Genomic DNA, 20,402 nt, shown 5'->3' on the forward strand with positions numbered 1-20,402 from the left:
AGCTCCAGGGATCAGGGACCATGTCTAGTTCTTCTACCTGCCAGGTACCCAGCCCAGCGCTTGGCATGGGGCTGGCGCTCCGTTAGAACACTCTGTCTAGAGAGCGATGGAAGGGCAGGTTCCCACCTTGGCTCAGGGCTTCCTCCAACCACTGATGACAGTTGCCAAGCAGCACGGGGTCTGTCTTTGTCCCTTTTACGAGGCAGTGACTATATGGCAGCCTCTGGCCCTCCAGAGGGAATCTAGCCAGGGGCTGGGGCACAGACTGGGGAGTGGCTAGACCCTGCTCACAGAGGTAGTAAGTGCTGGGGCAGAGAAGGGGGCTGGATTCCCCAGAGGAGGCAGGCCTGGGCCTCAGCAGGTATGGAGTGGGCAGGGGGGAATTGGGGCTTGGCAGAGTGCACTGTACGAGCAAAAGTGGGGGGCTGGGGGGGCCGGGCAGAATTGTGGGAGGCTGGGAATGTGCCCCAAGGCCCCCAGCTCCTTGCCCGGTGGGTGACCACAGGGAACAGTGGGCTTGGCAGTGACTGGCACCGAGGGGCGCCGGCCTCCACTCCACCAAGGTCACAGGCCCTGGTGCTGAGGCTCAGAGCCAGTTAATCAAGTCCAGTGAAGCGTGGCGCAGGCACGGACATGGGCAGGGGGACGCGGCAGGGCTGGGCCACCTCGCCCCATGATGGGGGCAGACAGGCCAACTCTGAGAGAGCAGGACCAGGGCACCCCCGTGCCCCTCACAGTGCTCACCCTGGCACCCCCACCCTAGCTGAGAAAATCCTCATGGCCCAGCTCACTCAGCCCCTCACAAGGACAAAGACCCTTGCTTTGTTTGGATCCCGTGGGCGGGGCCAGGCCATGAGCCCTGGCTTGGACTCACGGTCCAGTGCTTGCCGATCACCCATCACCCACACCCTCATCAAGACGTCGGGAACCCTTCCAGATGAAGGGAACAGGCAGGGGCTAAGAAAATGGGCCTTGACATCCGGCTGTCCTGGGCTGAAGCCCCATTTCCCCCACTCCTGTGTCACTCCATGAGCCTCAGTTTCCTCATCTGAAAAATGGGCTAATGTCCAGTTGAGATTTATAGCCTCAAGCCAAACAGGGGGACCCAGGGTACGGGCAGTGGAAGGGGGACCCCCGGGTAGGGGCAGTGGAAGGGGAAGAAGTTGGAGCGTCAAGCCCAGCATCCAAGGTTAGGCCAGGCAGGGGGCGTGGAAAGGGGCCAACCAAGAGCTGCAGCCTCTGGGGCCCTTGGCCAGGCCACCTGGGGAGCAGGAAGGCCCAGAGCCACCCTGCTGCAGGGGAAGGACTGCCTGTTGGTATCTTTTGGCACCAACGCCCCCTTTTTGGTTGTTCTCCCCCACCAGCCTATAGTCCATTCCCCTCGGGCAGCCTGGCCCAGCTGTGGGGGTCTCGGGACAGCATTATGGGGGCACTGTGTGGCCAAGCATCGAGACCCCTGGGGAGGGGGCCAGAGCAGGGGGCCCAAGGGAAACACACCACCAGGGCGGCCACCCTTCCCCCCGGAGTCCCTACCCATGGGACCACTGGGCGTGGTGGGTGGGGGAGAAGGGACACTGAGGACCAGTTTCCCAGAATGCCTGCTGAGTGCTGGGGCAGGCCCATGGCCAGATCCTCTGTGTACCCAAGTGAGAGCCCTGAGCTGGGCTGCACCTGGCTTTTCTCACCTGAGGCAGACACCTGGCCTGCCCTTCCGTGCTCCACCTGGTGGGACCCTTCCTCCGCCCCAGGCCCACCTCCCTCCTCTACCGCTCCATGTTGCTAGGCGCGTGGCAGGGGCCGATTATCCAATAGGCAAGGTAAGCACGGTGCTTACCTTGCTTACCAGATCATCTGTAGTGAACAGTTTCACATTTTTTCACCACGTCAAAGACTCTGCTTCCAGATATGGCTGGCATCTGTCTCTCTCCCAACCCCACGGCACCTTCCTACAGAATCAAAGCCTCTTTTCAAATTTACAATCCTGACGGGGGAGATGACCCAATAAGCAAGGTAAGCATGGGTTTACTTGTGCTTACTTACTAATCTGTAGTGAACAATTCACTACAGATTATAAATTTGAAAGTAAGCACAAGCAAGCCCGTGTTTATCTTGCTTACTGGGTCATCGGCCCCTGGCAGGTGGGCATCTCGGACCAGCTACACCCCAGTCCCCTTGCTCAGGCAGGGCCACCCATGGTGGGATTTGGGGTGCCAGGCAGGCGGGGGTTGGCGTCTCCCTCTGACAGGGGCCTGCAGAGCGGCAGGTCAGCGCCCCCTCCCCTCCCACCCCTCCAAGGCACGCTGCCAACCCATTTGGCATCATGCCCTTTTTGAGCTGGAGCCAGCTCGTTTGCGCCGGTGTTAATTAAGAGAGAGAGGTGATTGGGGGAGGTAGGGGGCCGTGGAGGGCAGCTTCCGACAGCCGCCAGGACTGCCCCATGGGCTGAAGGGGCTGGAGCTGGACCCGGGCCAACCCAAGAGGCCCTGTGTGCCTCACGGGCTCAGGGGCAGGCTGCCCAGATGCCCAGCTCGTGCCTCTGGAAACTCCACGTGCAGGCACACACGTGTCAGCCAGACCTGCTTCGGGGTGGGGGTGAAGACTGCCTCTGAGAGGGCCTGGTTTGGTGGGAGGCCCCAGCCCAGGGGGCAGCCTCCCCTGATAGTCCTTCAGGCCGTCTGCCTTGAGGACTGCCTGCTTCATGACCTGGCTTTGGAGTCATGCAGATCTGATTCCAATCCTGCTGCCTCCACTGCTCGACTCAACCTCTCGAACCTCGGTTTCCTCATCTGTGAAATGGGAACAAGGCACCTCCCTCGTAGAGCTGTTATGATAACAAGTAGGCTCATTGGTGTGAAGCACTCAGTTGGTGTCTGGCAAACAGCCCTCGCCAGCCAGCGGAAACATGTGTTCCTGGGGCAGAGGCCACATCCAGCACCTTCAGAGGCCAGGCCACCCGTGGCCTCATAAACCTTGTGCCCCCCATGGCGCCCCCCTGCTTTGCCCCAGCTGGGCTCAGCCCTGCCGCCTCCCATGCACTCCCCGCAGCCCCCAGCCCTGCTCTGGGAGCCCAGCCTCTCCTTGCCTCTCCATCTTAATCAGCTGCTTGTATTAATCTCGCAAGTAACATGGCAACTTGCAGCCCTGGGTTTTTGGGCTGTGGGATTAATTATTCCCCAAGTGAAGAGCTGTCAGCTCTGGGAGAGCAGTCACTCGGCACCGCCCCGACACCACTTAGCACTGTCCGCAGCTTCTGCACAACACCCAGGCCTACAGTCCAGTGACCCAGAAGTGACCCCGCCAGCCCAAGCTCTGCCACCCTCTTCAGACAACAGGACCCAGGAAGGTGGGGTGGGTAACAGAGCTGTGTGAGGAGCTGAAGTCCTGGCCTGGGAGCCAGGACTCCTGGGGACATGGGGCTGAGGAACCGGGCTCCCCACCTGGGCAGCACCTGGGCCTGGGGCCAGTCCCTGCCTTGTCTCACCTACCACTTCCCTCTGATTAGCGCCAACAGTTAGCACGGGGGGAGCCTGCGTGGCCAGACCTGGGGCCCAGGCTGGGGAGGGGGCCCAGGAGGGGGTAAGGGGAGCGGGCGGGTGGAGGCTGCCAGCCTCACTTTGCCCCCACGTCAGCACGCACATGGACGCAGAGGGGGCAGCCGGCCAGGCCGAGCGAGATGGACAGTGCTGCTCAGGAAAGCGACAGCCACTGTGGCTGCCAATCCAGCTCTGCCTGGTGATGCCACCTTCCGTCTGGGGAGGGGACAGGGGGCTGAGCCCCCCTGCAGCCCAAAGCAGAGGGTTCCTCTCCTTCAGCTGCACACTAACACTGCGAGGCGGCGCTCTGTTCTCCCTGTTTTACACATGGAGAAACTGAGGCACCAAGCGAGATGGCCCGAGTCAGCCATCTGTTGAAGGTGGCTTGGTCTGGTTCCAGTTCTGTGCTCTCAGCCATACACTGTGCTGCCTGGGGTGGGAGGACCCTTATACCCACACCGCGTCGCCCTCATCCAGGCGCCCCCAACCCTGGTTCAAGTTCTCGTACCCCTGCGTGCTCGGTCCCTGGGTACTGGGTCCCTGCTCTCACTAGGGTGCAGTGCGGCACTTTGCTTCCCGGTGGCTTCTACTCTGTGTCCAAGATAGCCTACAAGCCCCCAGGGCAGGGACCAGGGCTGCCCCACCCTGGCCTCAGCTCTGCCCCAGGCACTGTGGGCAGAACGAAGAAAGGACAAGGATGGCCACTGCCACCTCAGGTCCCACATGCAGCTGCTCCGGGCTGAGTAGGCAGAGCCCTGGTGGCTGCCTGCCCCCAGGCCACCCCCCAACCCCAGGCCCACTAGGAGCCACCGTGGAGAGGTACTCCAGCCCTTCCTTCATCTCCCATTGTGAGCCCCAGAGGACCCGGGAACCCTGCACCCAGAGTCTGAAGGCCTGGGGTCCTGAGCCTGTCACTCTGGGGCCAACCCCCACTGAGGCTGACACCCCCATGTCCTCTTTCCTGTCCCCCCACCAGTCCCCTCCTGACTAACCTGCCTCTGTCTTTCTGTCTCTTGCAGCCAACAGTTCCTTGCTTGGAGGCGGCGGTGGTGAGTGGATCCTCCTTGCTGTCTGGGGGTGAGGGGTGGGTGTGGGGGTCTGGTGGCCTCTCTCCTTCCACGCCCACTTCTCTCCTCCCACCCTCCTGGCGTCCATGCCCACGCCCTGCCTGTCCCCCTCTCGCCATCCTCCCCATCATCCCCGCAGCCCCCTTGGCGTCTCCGCCTCTACCTCCCACTCTCGCTCTTGCCCTGTCCATTGTCACTTTAGAAAAAGACGGTGACCTGGATGGCAGGCCTGCCTCCCTCACAGGGGTGACCAGGCAGCTTTTTTCCTGGTCTGTAACTAGGCTGGGGGTTGGGGCTCCTGGGAGGTTTAAATGGGGCTGGGCCTGGAGCTGAGAGGCTGCAGGTGCGGTAGAAAAGCCCAGCGCAGCCCTGCCCCTGACGCCCATGTGACCTTGGAAGCCCTGTGCGCCTCTGACCTCGGTTTCCCCATCTGCAAGGGCAAAATCATCATCTCTGTCCTGCTCAGCTCCCTCGCAGGGCGGGAGAGCTCAGAACTGGTAAACGTTTGCCCAGGAACAGCTGTGCATTCACTATTGCTAACGACCACCTTGAGGCAGGGGTCCCAGAAAGACCAGGCTGGCAAGAGGTCGGAGGTCAGGTGGGACCGGCCCCCCAGGATGCAGGCAGAGGTCAGCGGTGCCAAAGTGCAGAGGGGGTAGCCTATGTCCCATGCCCTCCTCCCCTGGCCAGCCCGGCCCAGGGCACCAGGCCCCTGCCGCCCCCAGCCCTGGGCCCCTAGCTAGCCAGGCTGCCCGATGTCTGTGCAGCAGCAGGATGATTGGTGAGCCAGGGGCCAGAGGTTAATGCGCCGTCGGATAAATCTCGGGGGCCGTGTTTACAGCAGCAGTGGCGGGGCCCAGGCCAGGTTTTAAAAGGGGGAATAATAAAAGGGGCAGCAAAGGTCAGAAATAAATAAAAGAGTGGCGTTAAGAGCTGTCGGTGACCAGCCAGGATGTGGACGGGGCCTGTTTGTGGCTGGAGATGTTTTCCCTCCTGCCACTCTCCTCCAGCCATCCCGTGGAGATCACGGCTACCCGGGGGCCTCACAGATGAGGAGGGGCCTGCGAACCTACAGACAGGCCCTCCAGGACCCCTCTTTCTCAAAGCCCATCCTTTCAGGGGACTTGGAGGCCCTGGTGGACTTGACCCCTGCTATGCTCTGCCCCCAACCTCCCTGTTTCCTCTGTCCACTCATCCATCAATCAATGACTGAGTGCCCACTTACGGGCCATTACACACAGAGTAGTATGTGCTATGATGCGGGACACACGAGCAACTCCCCAGACTTAGGCGTCGGGAAGGAGGCTCCTGGAAGGAGGTGGTCTCCACTGGGACCGAAGGAATGGGCAGGAATGAGGCCAGTGAGGAGCGAGGGAAGGGTGTCCCGGGCAGAGGGAACAGCACGGAGAAGGCCTGCGGTGAGAACATGGGCACGGGGAGGCTCAAAGCATGGAGTGGTCGGAGCGCAGCCAGGAGAAGGATGGCAGGAGACGAGCTGGAGGGTCAGCGGGAGCCTCCGAGACAGGCGAGGGGCTGGACTTTTAGCCATTCGGTGCCGCCAGAAGACCAAGGATCACCAAAATGGGTGGGCCTTTTAAAACTCAAGTCAAGTTATCACCCTTCTTCAGCTGAAGACTCCGCCAGGGCTCCCACTTCACTCAGAGCCAAGACCAAGGTCTTCACCGTGGCCCACAAGGTTCCCAGGTACCTCCCAGACTCACCTCTATAAGCACCCCACCCCCACCCCAACACACACATACTCTGTGCTCCAGCCACACTGATCTCCCTGCAGTTCCTGGAAAGGCCAGGCCTGTCCTGCCTCAGGGCCTTTGCACAGGCTGTTTCCTCTGCCTGGAATGCCCCTCCTCTAGACAGCTATGTGACTACATCCTTCACCTCTTACCAGGCTTGGCTTTAATGCACCCTCTCCCTTAGGCCCACCCTGACACCGTTGAAATTGCAATGCCTACCCCGCCCACCCTGGCCTCCCGATGCCCCTCTCCTAACATGCCATATAATTTACTTGTTACGTTCATTGTTTATCGTCTGTCTTCCTTGCCTTGTAAGGGCAAGACTGTACCCCCAGCCCCTGGCACTGGGTCTGGCATATACAGTAGGTGCTCAATAAATATTTGTTGAATGAACTACAGGTAAAAATGGGGACAGCCTCTGAGGACCGCAAGAGCCACTGAGGTTTTAGGCAGGACGAGCGGCTTCATAGATGGCCCGGTTACCTCACTCTGGGAGGTCAGAGGGCACCTGCTCTCGCCAAACTGGGAGGGGGGCACAGTGGGGGTCCCTCTGCTCCCCTGCCTGCAGTGTTGGGGGCGGGGAGGAGGCTGGAGTGCCCCACCCCACCTGCCTGACTGACGGGGAGACAGACGGGGGAGCCGGGACTGTGGAGGAAGTGGGCCTGGAGTCCAGCCTTTTAACACGGCCGAGATTTATGAAGCTGCCACAAGTGCTCGCTGGGGCTGTCACTCCGCTAATGTGATTGGAACAAGGTGGGGGGAGGGGACCATGGTGGGAACGATGCTGGGGATGGCAGGGGCTGGCGCCTCCTGGGGCTGGAATGGGGACACGGCCCAGACCCCCGGATGTCCTCTACACTCACATCTGCCATCTCTGCCCTCCATCGTCCCCTGTCCCTCCGGAGCACTGACCTGCCTGAGCGGGAGGCACCAGGTCCCCACCTGACTCTGCCCAGGCAGACCCTCTTCTTTGCATGGAACCCGCTGAGGCCCTCCCTCTTCTCCTGGCAGAGGTTCAGGCCTCTACTCACCCACCCACCCACCGATCAGTCACCATCTATCCACCCACCTGTTGGCCCACCCACCCATCTATCTGCACACCCATCCATCCATCCAACCATCCACCTACTCACCCTCCCATGACCACCCACCTGCCCATCCTACCCATCTCTCTGATCACCCACCCACCCATCCATATACTAACAAGCTCGAATCCCACTCAGCCTGCCCTGATCACTCTGTTTAAAACTGCAGCAGCCCAGGGCACTTACACAAATACTTGTATTTTATATTCGGTGTTTGTCGCCTGTCTCCCCTGCTAGAATGGGCTCTCCCTGAGAGCAGGGTTCTAGGGGATTCTGAGCCCCTGAAGCCGAGGTCGGTGGTAAATAATGAGCATTTGTGGCACTGATATGTTGCACCCTCTGGGGACCCAGCTCTGACAGCCCTGCCCTCGGGCTTACCGTATAGTCTGGTGGGGGAGGCAGCAGGCAGCCCCACGTGGGTTTGGGTGGCAGAGGAGGGGCTGGGGCAGCTGGGGACTAAGCAGGGGCCAGGGCCTGGCCTGCAGGGCTGTGTGTAGTGAGCCACTGCTTTCACTATGAATGTGTGGATCAGGGTGGAAGTGGGAGGGCTTTGCCCCCGGGGAGCAGGGAAGGGAGTCTCCCTGGCACCCCTCTCTCAACCAAGAGCCCCCAGGGGACTGAAGGAGCTTACCTGGGAGGGTCCAGGACCCCTGGGCCTGCCTTGCTCCACAGCTGGGCCCCCGCCAGTTCCTGAGGCCAAGCTAGAGGTGCTGGCCAGTGAGTCTTAGGGAAGCCTCCACCTTCCTTCCCTGGGCTCTCTCTGCATGGGGGTCCTGTGCCAGGTGCGAGGACTCAGGACTCAGCTTTGCTCTTAAAGAGACCTGTTTGGTAGGAGGCTTCCCAGCAGAGGCGGCAATTGACTTGGGCCTTGAAGGCTGAATAGGAGTTTTCCAGGTACAGAAGGAGCAAGAGATCCACCAGGTAGAGGGCCCAGTGTCTGTGGTGGGGAGGTGTGATCGGGCCAGGGCAGCCACCCAGCCTTCCTGCAACCCGATGGCCAGGGATGGCCAGGCCCACCCCTGCTCTCAGCCTCTCTCCTGGAGAGCCTTTTACAGGCTCAATAAAATTTTTTTAAAAAACACTCTCCTATTGTATGGTAAGAAGGGAGGCGGGCCCTAAATCAGGATGGGAATCGACAGGGCCCCAGTGCGTCTCTCCTGTTTATTAGGACTGAAATGTTTACTCAGCGTTAAGGAGCCGGCTTTCTTGCGGAGATTTGTGCGCTCTTTTTCAATTACCCCTCGTCTTTCTCTGCCACTTTTGCACTAAAGGGATAATAAATGTATCGGAGCATTTCAATTATTCATCTAAATCATGACTGCGCCTGCCACGGCCAGGCTTTAGTGACAGATTAATTCAGGGCCGCCTTCCTCCACCTGCATGGCTGCCATCTCCACTCCGGCCTGGCCAGCGCCCCCCAGGACCGGCTCAAGGGATGGGTGGGATGGGTCAGGCTGGGCCTGGCAGGCGGGCAGGGCAGGACAGAGCCCTCCTTCCCCAGCACACGCACACTCACTGCCAAGGACACCCCACGCCAGCACCCTGCCTGGGCCGTCTGGAGGTCAGCGAGCCCCCACCCCACCTTCATGCCTGTGAGGGTGTAGCGCTGTACCTCCTGCCCATTCGACTTCTGCGCGTCTCCTGCTTCCTACACCCACTTTGCGAGTCCGTGTGCATCCCACACACCCGTGTGTCCCAGGTGTCTCACCCATACCTGAGAGAAGCCAGGGTGGCTGGACTCGAGCGAGGCTACAAATGGGTCCACAGTGGCTCAGCTTCCCTCGAAATCCTCTCAGGTGCAGGGCCTTTGCACGTCCTGCTCCTGTGCTGGAGGGCTCCTCTCGCCTCCTGCTACAACCTCCCCCATAGTTAATGCCCCCCAACCAGCCTAGCCTTGTGCTGCTGTGCTAACCAGCAGCTCTTTACAGAGGGCCTGCTGTGTGCGTGGCACTGCCCAGTGCCTGGCACCACACTTGGCGCTGGGGATACGGCAGACCCAGCGAGGACGGACACTCAGTGTGTGTCCTTAGGGGCGTAATCTGATAGGGGAGGCAGTTGGTATTTAAATGGCCACACAAACAGGAGTCTGCTTATCCAGGGGACCAGCGTTCCCTCGTCTTTGCTAATCAGACTCCCCCACCAGACTACCCCCGGGTGTCTGTCCACTGCTCTGTCCTCACCTCCTGGCAAAGAGTAGGTGCTCACCTGTGTGCTGACCGACTGTGCCAAGCGCCCCACTGCCCTATACCCCCTTTATCCCCAGCCCGGGCACCTCCCCCAGACCCCACCATGGTGTCCGCCACCATGCGTGAGGAAACTGCAGCGCAGGCAGCTGTCTGCCCACCTGGGCCCCTCTCCACCCCTCACGTAAGCCCGATGACCCCACCCTCTCTCTCCTCTGTCTCCCTCTCCATCTCTGTCTCTATGGGTCTCTCACGCCCTTTCTGGATCTCCCTCTCCCCCTCTGCTAGCCTCTCACTTTCCCTGTTTCTCTCTGTCTCTGTCTCTTTCCAGGTCTCCCTTCTCCATGTACGTCTCTCTCTCTCTGTTTTTCTTTTGCTGTCTCCCTCTCGTTTCTCATTCTCTCTTGCTGTCTCTCTCAGTCTTTCTCACTCTCTTTCCCTCCCGTTCTCTCTCTCTCTGGCCTTCTCTCCCACTCTCCTCTGCTCACAGACCTCGGCCCGAGAGAATCAGCGAGGCCTCTAAGCACTCCCACCTGACTCCTGCCTGGTTCACTTTTGATCTGGCCCCTGCTTTGAACTATCTCCCATTGCCCAGCTCCATGAATCCGTGATTGCTTCCCACGGCCACCGGGAAAAGGCTCGGCCCTGGCTGCTCCGATTAGCTGTGGCCTGGCACAGCCGGCAGATAACGTGACCTCCGTGGCTCGTGGCTGCCTCACTTGTCTCGGGGCTGGGCCCTGTGGTCTGTCCTCCCCACCCCCCGAGGCTGGGCTGGGCCCCGAGGGAAGCACCAGTCCACAAACTCCTCTGAGCACCCATTGCGTGACAGGCTCAGGCTGGTGGGAGTCAGGCAAAAGTGTGGGGCAGTGATGCTCGGGAGACGGGAAGGGCATTCTGGGCAGAGGGAACAGAAAAAGGGCTCAGAATATGTCTCAGACCGCATCCCGCCCCTGCTCACAACCCTCTGATGGCTGCTTCCCTCTGTAATTGAATACATTCCAATTCGTTATGGCTCTCTGGAGCTCTGGTGGTGTAGTGGTTAAGAGCTATAGCTACCAACCAAAAGGTCTGTAGTTCGAATCTACCAGCTGCTCCTTGCAAACCCCATGGGGGCAGTTCTTCCCTGCCCTGTAAGGTTGCTCTGAGTCAGACTTGACAGCCACAGGTTTGGTTTTTTGGGGTTGTGGCTGCCCACCAGGTCCGTAGGGTGCATCCCCTCCCTCCTACGCTTCCCCTGGACCACCTGTCTGCCAGTTCTTCTTGGAACACCTGCCACAGGGCCTTTGCCCTTGCTGAGCCCTCTGCCTGGAACTCTCCTCTCCCCATCTGCCCAAAGCCAGTTCTTTCTCTTCACTCAAGGCTATGCTCAAATGCCACCTCCTCTGAGATGCCTTCCCAACAGCCCCTCCCTGAGCTAGAACTCGTCCCTCCTCCCACCTCTCTTCCCTTTGGCCGCCCGCCGGCTCTATTTTCTCCTTCTCCCATGTCACTGCCTGCCCCGAGGTTAGAGCTGCGAGTCTCCTCCTTGTCAAGTGTCCACCTCCACACACGGTTGTGGAATGCGTGTGGTTCAGAGCCAGGGGAGAGGGGCGTGGGAGGCAGGAGATGAATGTGGGGCGGAAGCTGGAGGGCCCCAGAGGGTCCTTGAGTGCTGTGCTTGGAGTTGAGGATTTTATTTCCTGGGCTCCTGGGAGTGCAGGAGATTTTATGAGCAAAGGTGTGACATACCCTTCCCCAAGGAAACGCCCCGGCCTTCCTCCCACCACTGCCTGACCCCAGTAGATCACTATGTGGTGCTAATAGCACTCACTGGGTGCCGCTCAGGGCTTTGCTGAGTCTCTCCCTGCATTTTTTGCTCAGGCCCACAGCCCTATGGGATGTGCCCTTAGCATGGCACTTTGCAGATAAGGAAACTGAGGCACCAGGTCCCTGGAGCTGAACTGCTCCTCCCGCCATCCTCACCCAGCTGGGTAAGAGGGATGATGGGACTCTGGCCCCTCCCATGGCCACCTCGTGGGCTCTGCCCCACCCCCAGCGGGTAAGATGCCGCCAAGCCCCTGCCTGCAGCTGCCACTGGGATTTTTAATAACGGGAGTGATTTTTGCATGATGAATGAGGCACTGCCGTTGTGTACATAATGAAGCCCTAATGTTTTCAAATCCCCATTTAAGGAGCTGATCTCACCCAGTAATGAATTTCAGATCACATCGCTGCGCCGCCGTCCATCCATCTTCTCCCTGGGGCGCCCACCCGCCTAGGCCCCGCCAGGGTTGGGCCTGGCGAGGGTGGGCTCTGTGTCCCCAGCAGGCTAAGCCTGGCCTGGCACACTGTGGGGCCCAGTTCCAGTTTGTTGATTGAATGAGTGATGGGAAGGAGTGAGCAGAGGCAAAGAAGGTCCTGACAGCTGGACATCATGGGGTACCTTGGTGCCTTAGGCCCAACCAGAGCCTGGGAGGCAAATCGTGGCCAGAGATAGAGAGTGGGGAATGGGCCTGGGGAGATGAGGGCACAGCCCCTGGGGTGGGTCACTTATCAGGTTTTATGGGCAGGGCCTGCCCTGTTTAGAGTTGGGATTTGGGTGTGCAAGCAGCTCAGGCTTCTGCTGCTGGCCCAGCTGGTAACTTCTCGGGGACTCACTTTTCCCATCTGCCCCGGAGCCCTACTCCTGAGAGGAAATCCAGGACCACGCAGGTGACTGAGGCCTGGGTGACTCACGGTGTGGCTGGTGGGAGCTCTCCCCAGCTCCCAGGCCAGTGGGGCAAGGACCTCTGGTGGCCCTGCCAAGATGTCCGGGTGGGGAGTGTCCACTAGGGCTGGACCCCTGCCCCTTCCAGGGCTGAGACCGCCGCCCCCCAGGCCCTGTGCGCACACTCTACCTCTCTCAAACCCTCTCACCTGCCCCTCCTGCCTTCTGCTGCTTCTCTGCTCCAGCGGGTGGGGTGAGAGCCCAGCCAGGAGTCCTGCCCAGGGCTTTCTGCTCGACACCCTGGCAGTGGGTCCCTCTGATAAAGGAGGCCCCTGAGAGCATGAAGGGGGCCGGGGAGTCTCCTGCCGAGGAGTCGATGGCTGAGCCTCAGTCTCCTCATCTGTAAAAGAGGGTGGTAACAGGATAAAGGGCAGGGTGCTCTAGATCAGTCTGTCACTGAACGCCCATGACAAACGAGGATGGGGAAACTGAGGCACAGAAAGGTGAAGCAGGTAGGGGGCAGGGCAGAATTGGGTCTGGGAGGCTCACAAGGCTGGGTCCGCTCTGTCCCCGGGAGCTGTGCCCCACATAGCCCCAGTGAGCTCACTTCAGAGGCAGGAGGTTGAGCCCAAGAGGCTATGAAACACGCCCAGGAGCACGGCAGGAAGGGAACAGACGTGGCGCTCACATGGCAGGGGGAGGAAACACACGGCCCAGCTCCACGACCTGGCCCTGTGCCCCTTCCTCCTCACTTCCGTGCTCTGGGGGTCCACAGGAGCCCAGGAAAGTCCAGGGTAGGGGTGAGGCTGTCCAGGACAAGCTGGCTGTGTGACTGAGAAAGTAGCTTCACCTCTCTGAGCCTTTGTCTTAACTTCTGTAGGATGGGGGTTAGCGATACAGGTCTTGGTGTCTGCTCCTCTGTAACTGGCTGTGTGACCTTGGACAGGTCACTCAATCCCCCTGGACTTCTGTCTCCTCACATTTCTAATGGTGGGGGATGAGGGGAGCTGGAACTGGATGTAGGGAGTTTGGGAGGGGTGGGGGTGACAGCAGAGATGAGAAGACCGTAACCATCACGGTGATGATGGTGATGATCATGACCATGTCCTCTTGCCCAGCGCTCATCCCTGACCACCCACAAAATACCTCAGCCCTCTCAATCACCCTCTGAGGCTCACAGCAGTTAAGTGACTTGCCCAAAGCAACCAGCAAGCTTGTGACCAGGATTTCTGGGAAGAGAAACCCCGGAAGGGGTCACGCAGGGGGCCAGCCCCACTGGAGGGTGGAGAGAGGTGGGGGGTGGGGAGAGCAGGAAGGAGCACACCCGAGGCCAATAAGGGTACCCTGCCCTTTGGCAGGGCCACAGCTACCCCCTTCATTCTCCAGGCCACAGGCCTCCCGTGTTCCTGTAAATAATTAATTAGCCCCTGCTTGCTTGTTTGTTTAGCATGAGGAATTCTCCCCCACTGAGATGCATTTATTGCTAAATAAATTTAAATATCTAATCTTCCCTTCATGAATATTACAGCACCTTAAATAGCGGCCAACACATCCTAAGCGCCTCAGCGGCGGAGATGGCCCCCACAGGAGACTGCCTGCCTTCCGCCTCTGAGGCTCTGTGGAGGGCCCCTCCAGCCCCTGGCCGCCCGGCCTCACCCTACTGGGGGAGCTTCCATGGGGAGGCGATCAAAGGCTGAGGGCTGACAGAGATAAGGGAAAGGGGTCAGGTGTGAGTGGAGACCCTGCAGACCTCTGTGAGGGCTGAGGCTGAGTGCAGGGTGTGGAGGCCGGGGGTGTGTCTGCTCAGTCCATGCTGTTGGCAGGAGGGCAGAGGGTACCATGCCATGTCAGGGTCTTTCAAGCAGGGCCGCTGGGCCCGGACCAGGGCAGAGGGCAGAGTTCTGAGGTGGAGGGCCTGTCGTGGCCACATTCCCTGGCTGGAGCTGAAACAGAGCCCAGGGCTGTGGTAGAGAGAGGGCTCTAAGGGCCTCAGGTGAAGGCCGACAGGGCCTCCAGGCAGCCCCAGCATCTGAGGAGCAGCCTGAGGGAGAAGAGAGAGCTGGAGAGGAAGGGAGGTCTCCCAGGCGGGAGGCCAGCTGGATGGCAGGAGTGGTCATCCGTGTGGGAGTAGCTGAACAGTCAGGAAAGACGATGATAAGAAAAAGAGCCTTAAAAGAAGACTAGACAGAGGTCCCTCTGCTGGGAGAGGGATGTGTTGATGGGGGGAGGGAGACAGGAGTTAGGCTGCAGGGCCTGGCAGTGAGGAGAGGCCGAGGTGTGGAGACAGCAGGTATAGACAACTCCTTCCTGATGTTTAGATGAGGAGGCACAGACAAGAGCCAGACAGCCAGGGGTGGGAGGGAGGTTCGGGGTTTGAGATTCAGAGAGAGGTACGCCCTTTTATGGTCTTAGAGGAAGTGGCTTGGCTGAGCCTGGGAGCCCAACCTCCTGGCTTCCAGTTGTGTGACCTTGGGGAAGCTTCCCAACCTCTCTGTGCCTATTTCTTCCTCTATAAAGCAGGAAAAATAATAGTATTTCCTAGAATAGTTGTGAGGACAAGACGAGGCAGCAAGAGCTGGATAAAATGGCCATCAGTGGCTGGTATTAAGAAGCCAGATCGGAGGGAGGAGAGATGCTTGAGGAGCCACAGGTAGAGGAAGGCCCCACCACCCACATGTTCTGTTTCCCCAGGAAAGACCTCGTCTTCTCTGCTGCCTCGGGGGTAGGGTAGGAGTTGAGTTGAAGGTTTGAGGTTTGTTTGGATGTGCCTGAGGGGCCGGAGAGGGGACCAAGGGTCGGCCGGGTATGAGTTCTGGACACCTTCCCATCAGGTGGCCCCAGGGTCACAGCTGTGGGCCTTTTCCAGCTGTCCCAGAGTCAAGTGGAGAGGGGGGAGGAGGGGCAGCTCCCTGGGAGGGGCCCCAGGAAGCTTCCTCCTCCAGGTCTCCAGGGCTCAGCTTAGCCCAAGGTCGGAACCAGGCAGGGCTGGTCAGAACCAGGCAGAGCCAAGGGAGCCTCGAGCAGTGTGGGGCGAGGGGGTGGCCCTTTGGGCCTGTGGCTAAGGACAGCAAGTCTGGGGCAGGCCAGGGGCTGGAGGGAGGTCCTCTGGTACGTGGGGGTCAGGGGAAACCACAAGGCTGGTGTGTGGACAGGGAAGGGGGCAGGCAGGCAGGCAGGTGGGGGCCAGGCAGCTGAGCCTAAATGCCAGGGCCAGTCTGGGCTTTGGTTTGTTGGGGGGACAGGGTAGGCGTGGTGCCCAGAACCTCATCTCTGCACTGGGGGAACCGCCCCCTGGGCCTTGCCTGCAGAGTAGTCACGTGGTCCTGGCCCTCTTTGGACACTGTGGGTGGGACTCCAGCCTAAGACCTCTGCTAGCACTGATCCCAACCCCCACCCCATGCCCCCAGGTCAGCCCCAAAGGCCTGGATGCAGGCCCGTCCACCTCTCCAGGAAACATTAAGTCCATGAAACGCAGATCTTGCTGAGCTCCACTTCCGCACGGACCACACAGCCAGTCAAGGTCACCTGCAGGGCGGTTAGCTCCAGGAGACCACAGGCAGCCCGTTGCCAGGTAGCTGAGAGCATTGGGGCCCAGCCAGGAGGTCCCCAAGGGGCCGTCTCAGACACATCCCTGTGCTCTCCCCTATGCCGGATCACCCTGTTCACACTGTGCCGGGAAACACATCTCATCTGCATGTGCCCAAACTGTCCCCTCATCGTGACAGCCAACACTCACATCACCTTCACTCATGCAGGTACTGGCTTAAGCACCCTAAGCCTTATGAGGTGGGTACTACTATGATCCCATTTAATAGATGAGGCAACTGAATCTCAGCAAGGTTAAGTGACAGGCCCCGGATCACACAGCTGTGACCGGTGGAGCTGGGATTTGAACCCAGGCTGCCTACCACCACAGCCCCTGCCATTGCTGACAGTGCTGGGTGGTCACTTGCCATCCCATCCAAGACAGATACATATGGCACTTTGTGTCACCTGGACCCAAAGAGCAAGGCCCTCCTGGCCCCCACCTTTGCCTCCACCCCACCCACTGCAGCAGGAGAAGGAAGTGAGAGGGACTCAGCCCCAGAGGCCCTCACCAGGGTCCCTCAACCTCTCTAGCCCCCCATCCCCACCCCGAGATGTTTTATGAAACCCCCTGGTACCAGCTCTGAGCTAAGTTGCAAAATTAGGTTTAACTGGACCCACAAGCCACAGAGAAAACAGCAGAAGAAAGAGGGGAGTGGTCCAACTGGTGTCCTGGGCCTGTGCCAAGACACTGGGAAGGGGTGATGAAAGAGAAAAGGGCGTGGTTTTCGCATCTGTAAAATGGGGAAATGCCACCCTTTCCTGCTGCCCAGCCTTGTGAGCTCGGGGCAGCTGGTCCCCAAGGAGCTCCAAGCGCAGCCTGGGGTGGTTAGGAGCTGGGGAGCTGCTCCGGTGGGTTATGCTCTCCGGGTCAGGATGCCAGCTCCTCCTCTGAGGGATCACTGCCACTCAGAGAGGGGAGGGGATTCGCCCAAGTCCCAGACAAACGCGGGTCTGTCTGAGGCAGAGCAGCCTCTCCAGCCTGGGTTGAGGCCCCAGCGCCGGGGGCGGGGCGAGAAGCTGGGGTCCTCTGTGCCTCTCGCCGCGCCCGACTTGTTTTTCTGGGCCTGGGTCCCCAGAGTCGCTCGCAAGGCCCGGGTGCCGCCCTCGAATAAACAAGCCCAGGCCTGGGCCCAATTAAGCCGGCTGCGCTAACGAGGCTGCTTGTTAACGAGTAGAGACACCTGCGCAGGCGGGGACCCCGTGGCCCGGTCCCTTGCCCGCGTGGTGCAGCGACGCGGCCGCAGGACCCAGGCGCAAGCCCCCGATCTGCCACTTGTAACCAGGTGGCTTCGGTTTCCTCATCCGGAAAGTGGGTCCGAACTTTTGCTGAGGCCGGGCGGTGCGTGTGGACGTCGGCCCTGGGATCAGTGAGCGTGGTGCCGGTCCGCGCGCCCGAGCGCCTCGGGCCGGACGCAGAGGCTTGGGCGGGTACAGCGGCTGGTCGTGGGCAGAGCCCTGGGGCGAGCGTCCCCCTCGCCGGGCTCGGGTTACGGTTCCCGCGGAGGCCCTAGCCGCGCCCCGGCCCCCGCCGCGCGACCGGGAAGGAGCAGGTGGGCCAGGCGCGCCCCCTGTCGGTCGCCTGCGCCACTACTCGCCAGGACCGGGTGCGGTTCCTCTGCGCCTCGGTTTCCTCAGTTGTAAAACAAACGGAGAGTGCGGGGTTGGAGGGTGAGGGGGGTGGGAGAGGCTGGAAGCCGCGGGAGCAAGGGGGCGATGTTCAGTGAGGCCTAGTATGGCCTAGGGGGCATTATCGGGATTGGGAGTCTTCAATCCGTGGGCCTCAGCCTTCTCTGTAAAATGGGGTCAGTAGCGCCTCGCGCCTCAGGGTGCGGGAAGCCCACAGCTCACTCTTCCCGCCCCCGCAGTGGACGGCTGTATCCACCGGGCCGCCGGGCCCCTGCTCACTGACGAATGCCGCACCCTGCAGAACTGCGAAACCGGCAAGGCCAAGATCACTGGCGGCTACCGGCTGCCGGCCAAGTGTGAGTCTCCGACACCTCGCACCAAATGGGGCACAGATGGGGTGCCTTGCCGCTTAGCACCCGGGGGCCTAGCCCGTCAAGGCACGATGGGGCGCCTTGTATAATTGGGGGGCTAGGGGTACAGGGCCCACAGAACTGCTGGAGGCCTCCTCAGGGGCACATCTTAACTCTTAAGTAGCAGAACCTGGCCCCTCCTCGCACACCCAGCATGCAGATGAACAGGGGGAGTGGGTGGAGGCTGGGTAGGGGTGAGGACCTGGAGGACGAGTCAGAGCTAAGCTGGTAGCGCCTTTGCGCACCCACTCGCGCCCTGTGTCCCATCCGGATCCCTACTGGGGAGGGAGGGTGTGCAACGCAGACCCGCCCTTGGCCATCGCGGGGTGGGCGCGCGCGTCAGTGTCAAGAGGGGATTCAGGCCGAGGGCACACCCGTGTGTCTACACTCAGTGGGGTCCTAACCTGGGGAGTATCAGAACTTGGGGGGAGGCTTCTTTTCTACCCCTTCCAGGGCCCAGGCCGGCAGCGACCGCGTGGGGACCCAGGCCGGCCTGACCCAGTCGTCCCCCGCAGACGTCATCCACACGGTGGGGCCTATCACCCACGGCGAGCCCAGCGCCAGCCAGGCCGGCGAGCTCCGCAGCTGCTACCTGAACAGTCTCGACTTGGTGCTGGAGCACCGGCTCCGCTCGGTGGTAAGGGGCGCGGGGCGGAGGGCGGGGTCGGCCCGGAGCGCAGGGAAGCGGCCCGCGGGAGGAGGCGGGCGGGAGCGCTCGGGACTCACGGTGCCCCGCATCCCATCTGCCCCCACCTAGGCGTTCCCTTGCATCTCCACCGGCGTGTTCGGTGAGTGGGTAGGGGAGGAGGGAAAGCGCCAGAGGGGGCAGGGGGCGGACCCGGCGCAGGGCGGGGCGCGGGGGGGAGGGCGGGGCGCTGGGCGGGCCTGACGCGGAAAGGGGGCGGGACGGGGAGGAGGGAGGTCCCGGCGCGGCGGCGGCGGGTTAGAGCCCCGCTCACTCCCGCCCCGCCCCCAGGCTACCCCAATGAGGCGGCAGCCGAGGTGGTGCTGACCGCGCTGCGCGAGTGGCTGGAGCAGCACAAGGACAAGGTGGGGTCTGGGCCCGGTCGCGGGCAGGGCGGGGCGATGGGGCGCATCCGGACTCCGCTGCCTGGCCCGCCAGTCATCGCTCGGGGGGTGGGGCGCACACCCAGGAGCCCCGCTCCTGTGAAGGGTGCAGCGGGAGCGGAGGGCCAGGCCAGAGTACAACCGAAGGGCGGGGACAGTGGTCGGCCGAGGAGCCCGGGGAGGCCTCCGCCAGGCTGAGCCGCTCCTCGCGTAGGTGGATCGGTTGGTCATCTGCGTGTTCCTGGAGAAGGACGAGGACATCTACCGGCACCGGCTCCCGTACTACTTCCCCGTGGGTACGTCCCGAGGCCCCGCCCACGGCGCTCGCCATCCCCCACCCCAGCCAGCCCCTCCCCGCCCCCACCCCACCCCCGGGCCCGGGGTCCTCACTGTCCTCTGCCTTCCAGCCTGACGGCACCCGATGCCCACCCTGCCGGGACGGTAAGCAGGGCCTGGCCCGTGCGGCTGCCCACTAACGCCCGCCCACTAACACGCCCGCTCCCCGCCCGCGCTCACCCCCACGCACCAGAGGCTGGGAAGCCAGGGATGCTGCCTGGGCGATTGGGGCAGCTCGCTGCTCCCGCTGACCTCTCCGCTCTGCCCTCAGACCCACCAGGGCCTGCAGCACTCCGCTCCCAGCTCTGAGGAGAAGTCGCCGAAGCCTGCAGCAGGGCCCAGCCACCCCATTCTGGCCCTCAGCCCCCTAATAAAGATCGCCTTGTTGCAGCTCCCACTGAGCGTTGACTGGCTGAGGGGAGGGGCAGTCCCCCAGGTGTGGGTTGGAGCCCTTGGCCGGGAGCTTTGGCTTAAAGGGGCTGGCAAGACCTCCTGGTGAGCCAGGCAGGTGGAGGCTCGGGCCAGACAGCAGAGGCAGGCAGCGGCACTTCACATTTATTGAGGACCTGCCCCCAAGGAGCTCACAGCCTGGGGGCCGAGACCCCGCATGTGCTGGGGTGGGGAGAGAAGAGGTGGAGGTGAAAGGGAGGCAAGGCAGAGAGACAGTGGCCCAAGCAGGGGGTGCAAAGCAGGCACAGGCAGGCGCTTAGCTGCTGGGGGGACGGAAGGAACTGAGCGCTGGCAAGCCCTGCCCAGACCTGGGGGCTACCCCTCCCCCACTAGGGCTGGCACCACTTGGGGTGCACTGTGGGGTCCCCAGCTCCTCTGCCTGCCCTGAGCCAAGCCCCACCATCATGGAGGCCCCCTCCACCGAGGGCTCCCCAACCATGCAGACCCCAAGTGAGGGGCAGGAAGCGAGGGTCTGGGACCAGGATAGCAGAGCGGAGGTGGGGCCTATGTGGGAGCAACTGGAAACCTCTGGAGTCCTGGGTCCCTGGGCAAGTTCCCAAGGAGCTTCCAAGATTCCCACGGAAGTCCCTGGGCTGGAGCTCAGCTAAGGAGGAAAGGG

The 20,402-nt window shown here is 61.5% G+C and overlaps 1 protein-coding gene across 1 annotated transcript in view; it reads left to right on the forward strand.

Moving 5' to 3' along the window:
- The window catches only part of MACROD1 (mono-ADP ribosylhydrolase 1), a 175,433-nt gene extending 155,726 nt beyond the window's left edge, over positions 1 to 19,707 (forward strand). The window contains exons 4-11 of the mRNA XM_004383798.2: positions 4,553 to 4,582; positions 17,759 to 17,875; positions 18,445 to 18,566; positions 18,687 to 18,717; positions 18,906 to 18,979; positions 19,212 to 19,293; positions 19,405 to 19,438; positions 19,605 to 19,707. Of these exons, the coding sequence (XP_004383855.1) occupies positions 4,553 to 4,582; positions 17,759 to 17,875; positions 18,445 to 18,566; positions 18,687 to 18,717; positions 18,906 to 18,979; positions 19,212 to 19,293; positions 19,405 to 19,409 (461 nt within the window). The 3' untranslated portion in view covers positions 19,410 to 19,438; positions 19,605 to 19,707. The remainder of the gene's footprint in view (positions 1 to 4,552; positions 4,583 to 17,758; positions 17,876 to 18,444; positions 18,567 to 18,686; positions 18,718 to 18,905; positions 18,980 to 19,211; positions 19,294 to 19,404; positions 19,439 to 19,604) is intronic.
- Positions 19,708 to 20,402: the final 695 nt, after the last annotated feature.

Source organism: Trichechus manatus, unplaced genomic scaffold, assembly GCF_000243295.1.
Source record: "Trichechus manatus latirostris isolate Lorelei unplaced genomic scaffold, TriManLat1.0 scaffold00113, whole genome shotgun sequence".
Lineage (NCBI taxonomy): Eukaryota > Metazoa > Chordata > Mammalia > Sirenia > Trichechidae > Trichechus > Trichechus manatus.